The 5202-nt window shown below is 28.5% G+C and overlaps 2 protein-coding genes across 2 annotated transcripts; one reads left to right on the top strand and one right to left on the bottom strand.

The window, feature by feature from the left end:
• Nucleotides 1-388: 388 nt before the first annotated feature.
• On the top strand, nt 389-3175 carry LOAG_12400 (ATP binding protein; the record flags this gene model as incomplete). The annotated part of the gene is made up of 4 exons (XM_003147913.1): nt 389-429; nt 1358-1420; nt 2392-2565; nt 3086-3175. Coding segments are annotated over 4 exons (368 nt in total), but the record flags the coding sequence as incomplete, so codon positions are not given.
• Nucleotides 3176-4511: 1336 nt separating this feature from the next.
• LOAG_12401 (zinc finger protein) lies at nt 4512-4940 on the bottom strand (the record flags this gene model as incomplete). Its single annotated transcript, XM_003147914.1, has 1 exon — nt 4512-4940. One exon carries the CDS (start codon nt 4938-4940, stop codon nt 4512-4514), a length of 429 nt encoding a protein of 142 aa, XP_003147962.1.
• Nucleotides 4941-5202: the final 262 nt, after the last annotated feature.

The following is a 5202-nucleotide window of genomic DNA, read 5'->3' on the forward strand; positions in this document are numbered from 1 at the left end:
ATATTTATTGGTATTATCCTTTCCTTTTGTTTTATAACCATTAGAAAATATTCATTAATTAAATGTGAAATTTATTTAAATTTACAACATTACTTTATTTATTAGCAAAAAGTTTTTCCGCTGAGATTATTATCCAACAAATTATATAAGAAAGATTGAAATAAAATTTCTAAAAATATACGCAAAGAATCTGTAATAAAAAAAAAGAAAAACGAAAGAAATATATTTATAAACACAAAGAAATTTATCAAAATTTGAAAAATTTAGGTGATATGAAAAATGAAATTTTAAAATTTTGCTGTTTTTTTTTGACAAGCGTGTCATTATTTGCAAGATGAAAAATGGACAATTTATAGTATTTATTCGAAGATTTCAATTATTTTTTAAGATAATTGTATGCATAACAAATGTGTTATGCACGAAATACCTGTAATTAATCAACTGAAATGCTATGACAAAGGTATTGCTAACATTTAGAGCAATCTTTTTTTTTTTTTTTAAATTTACTAAACAAAAGGAATAAGCAAATTGTTTCAGTAATAAATTCTACCGAAAGAATAAAAATTAAGACTTAAAATTAATAAATTAATAAATTGATGAATTCTCGTAAGTTAATAAATCTTTGCAACTAATGAATTTGAAATCAATAAACTTTTTGCTAATTGAATCGAATTTGAAATTTCATTTTTTGTCGTTTTTTTTGTAAATTAGGTTATTATGAAAGGAAGTTTACAATAAGTGGAAAATTTTAAGTCATTATGATTAATTTTTTAATTATAATGGTCTTTCTTTCCTGCTGTTACACTGGAAAAGATTTTTTTTTTCCAACCTTTTTTACTTAAATAATCAAAAAATTTAAGGTATTAGTACATCACCAAAGATTTTATAACTCTCTGTGATTGAAATTAGTACTTTTCAGGAATTTTGAAAAGTTTTCCTGAACAATATTCGTTTCATATTAATTTATTTTCACAAAATTTTTGTTTCTATTTTTAGTTTCGGTTTATGTTCTTTTAATTTAATACAAATAATTTGAGTGATATGGCGTAAATCGTTTTCTTTTTTAAATGTTTTCTTCAGGATTTCAATTTTTTTGTTGATTATTTAACAAATTAAAATTGATTTCATCTAATTTTTTGCATATTTCCTGCATAATATTTTCAATGCTATTTTTTAAACTACTTTTTTTACATTTTTTTTCTTTTTTGTATTTTTGTTATATTTTGCAAGGCGAATAATTGGACAACCATATTGTTTTAACTATTTTATTTTTTTTCTTTAAAACAATGATAAATTTTGTTTTATTATCACAAGCCAATAATTTTATTAAAAAATTTTTTCTTTCATTAAATTTCAGTTCGCATTGAAGCAACGAATTGATCTCAAAGAAGAACCATTTGGTGATAAAGAAAAAATGATGGTTGATTGAATCAAAATTTCATTGTTCATTTCATTGTTCATTTTGCTTTTTTTTTTTGTTTATTTTTATACCAATGTTGCAAATGATTTATCTTTTATAAAGAGACCACGGAGGGGTTGAAGTAAAAACAGGAGGAGATAATAATATGCATATTTTTTATTGAAGTAAAAATAATTTTTGAAATTTTATGAAAATTTAATAAAAAATCAACAACTTTTATCATATGAATTTTACGAAACATTGATTTCTTTTTTTTTCCACTGCATATATACGAAAATTAATTTATGAATTTTTGATATACCCAAAGTCGAATTTATAATCTATTTGATGGAATCATTTGAATATTTTAGTGATCAAACGAAGCTTTACGATGCTAATAATTATCGATAATTATCGAGTGATTCAGTATAGTTAACTGTCAAGTTATCAGGGCATTTGATTTTTGCTGATAAATGCAGAAATTATCCCTTCAAAATTTTGTATTTGTATTCTTTTCTTAATTGTCAATGGGATTAGAAAAAGAAAAGGAATAGGAATTTCAAAATTTACAATAAAAGAAAATGATGAAAAATATGAAAAGACATGGATATTGGAATATGATAACTTAAAAAGAAAAGATTACATTTAAAATGCAACAGATGAAATATTCTAATAATTTTTACTTTTCCAATATGTAAACATATTCGTATAACTTTCTTCCTCAAATTCTTCATTCAATTATTCATTGTATCATAAGTAATAATCATCAATAGATCAAACAAATTTGCATAAATGAAAAAGAAAAGAGCCACTTTATAATGAACTGAAATAAAATCAATTTCAGTTTTCTTCATGTTAATATAATTAACAAATAATAATTTTTTATTCCACTCCAAGGAATTTTAAAATTAACATCGATATTCGTTCATTATAGTTGTTAGTGATATCCGTATCATTATCATCTACATGGTATTTTCTTCCTCATTTTGAAGTTGATCAAATTGAACAATTCGTTGATTGAACTTAAACATAGCCGTCGTTTTCTTCTCCATAATTGTATCCTAGCGACTATACTTAACACTATGACGAACACTAAACAGATTTTACCGAAGGCATTAATTACGCTTATCGATTGTGATGATGGCACTGATAACATTGCAAAAAGGGTGATAAGCTTCTTTTTTTTCTTTTTCTTCGTTTATTTAACACTTTCATAAACGAAAGGATTTCTAAATTAGCAGGGGAATTTCAAACTTGTAAATTACATATAGTAATTGTAACATAATGGGCATAGAATAGGAATACTTATTGGCAGTAATTATGGATGAGTTGAGATAGAACAGAATAGAAATAGAAAATTTCTTGAATGTTAACTGTATTGTAAAGTATCGTATAAAATGTAATGCAATATTATATATAACAATAAACGGATAACATTAAAGTTTTCAATTATTGTTCCACTACAATTCACATCATAATGATTATTATTAGGTTAATCAGAAATGAACATATTTGAATGAGACGTTAGAAACATTAAAACATTCACTAAGTCTTATATTTCGATTAAGCTATGTAATGTGACACTTGGCAAGGAGAAAGTAACATGATAATAGTTTGATTTTTTATGTTATGATTTCTTTTCACGATTTTCTGTTGGGAAGCTAATTTGTCGATTTCACATTTCAGCGACATAGATTTATGGATGTAATATTCTTCTTGCACAATATTGTTAGCGACGAAAAAAAAAAACAAAACGAAAAGTATTATAATATGTAAAGTACGAGGTAAATTGGTAAAAAATGATAAATGAGTTATACACAACGAACAAGTAATATAACCAATTGACAATCTCCTTGCTTTGTTTTCGATAGCCGGTTGGTTAATAGGTCGTTGAGTTGGAGATATGCTACAGGAAATGTATTCGGCAAACAAAAAGAATATCGTAGTTTGCTGTTCAGTTTTGGCGGATATGCAAAGATGTCGTTGTGTTTCAATCGTGCGAAGATGTATTTCTGCTTAATTGTGAAAAACTGAGTTGTTCCGGAGTTTTATAAGCTCCATCAGGATTATCATGGAAATAAGCTGCCCTTCAGCATTGTCCATTGTATAGGTTACAATGCATATCATTGTCCATGGCGTAGATAATGAGATATCCTTGTGTTATACTGTTCATTGTTAGCTTATATCCTCCTCATTGCTTCAATTAATAAGATTTCATCACGCTGTTTGTTAGATATTATAGAAATTTTATTTGAACATAGCTTTAATTCCGGTAATCCGACATTTTCTGTTGCACATTTGGAACTGTTATTAAATGCTGATCAACTGTTTAGCACCAATTATATGAGTTCGTAGTTAAATGGATTATCAAATATTCTAATCAAGTGAAACGATTAAAGTGGTCTATCAAATATTCTGATCAAGTGAAACGACGCTTGCAAATGACATAATTGAAATGCTTGATATCTTCAGTTCAATATTGCATATGAAATGTTGAAAAAAATGGATAGGTAATCCTACAAAATGATAGGAGATTTCAAATCAAGAGAAGCCTTTCCGTTTCCAAAAATCTTCCATGTTGTTTGTGCAATAACTGAGTGAGAAATTCATTCGAGACAATTTCATTTCATTAGTAATTTAATAGTAGTGACACTTAATTGCAGGTTCTTCATGCATGGCATTCAAATTACTTGCTTGCCATGCACATATTAATAGTGAAAAGGTTGTTCAGTAAGGTGCAGGTAGACATGAAACGGGGAATTCTATTTGTTAAGATAAAAGAAATAATAAAGAAATAGTAGAGGGAACGATAATAATACGCATATAAAGCAATGACAACAATACAAGGAAAAATAAATTTATCTTACAGAAATAACAACACCAGAAATAGCAATGGAAATACATTTTGGTTTAAAATGCGTCTATCAGCCCATCATGTGATTCTTCATGTCAAATAGCGTTTCCCCAAGAATGTTATGAAGCATACAGTGCAGTTGAATTTGGGCCTATCATTGTTCATGAATCTTCATGTGACGTTTCATATTGTGTGCTCGGGTGAAATTTTTCCCGCACGCAACAAGCGAACAAACGTACGGTTTTTCATTGTATGAGACTATATATGTCCAAGCAGATTCCCTCTCTGATTGAAACCCCTCCTGCATTTCGGACAAGAGAAGGGCTTATCACCGGTACGAATCATTACATGTCTATGCAGAACCCATGACCTAGCGAAGCCTATCGTGCATGTTTCGCATTTAAACCGCTTTTCACCTGTGTGAGTCGAACGCTCTGGATGTTTCTTTCTGGTGCTACCTTTGTTTCCTTTGGACTGTTTCCTTCTGATTGTTTGGATGTTGGACGTTTCATTTTGATACTTCTTAAGCCAGATTTTCTTTTGATTTATTCCTGTACCTGTTTGTTCCCTACTCACTTCTTGAATCGGTGGGTTCAATGAAATTGCGCCATTTTGATCAATTTCGTTGAGTTCTAATTGTCTCTCGATCACTGATAGAGCTGATGGTCCAATCCGTCCTTCAGTCATTCTTGACATTGACAAATCTAACGATTCTGTTTGCAGCTCCACAAATTTATGAATTCCCATATATGGTCTTGATATTGACAAATCCAAACGGTTCTGTTTTGCGGCTCCTCAAATTTTATGAAGCCGTCAATTTCAAACTGTGCTGAAGGTTTGAAACCTCAGAAATTTTGCAGTGCTATCTTATATTTTTAACTTTAAATGTAACTTACGAATGGTTTGAGTGTAGCTCAGTTGGATGAGGAAGAAAATGAAGCAGATGAAA

This window comes from Loa loa (genome assembly GCF_000183805.2).
Source record: "Loa loa unplaced genomic scaffold supercont3.766, whole genome shotgun sequence".
Taxonomy (NCBI): domain Eukaryota; kingdom Metazoa; phylum Nematoda; class Chromadorea; order Rhabditida; family Onchocercidae; genus Loa; species Loa loa.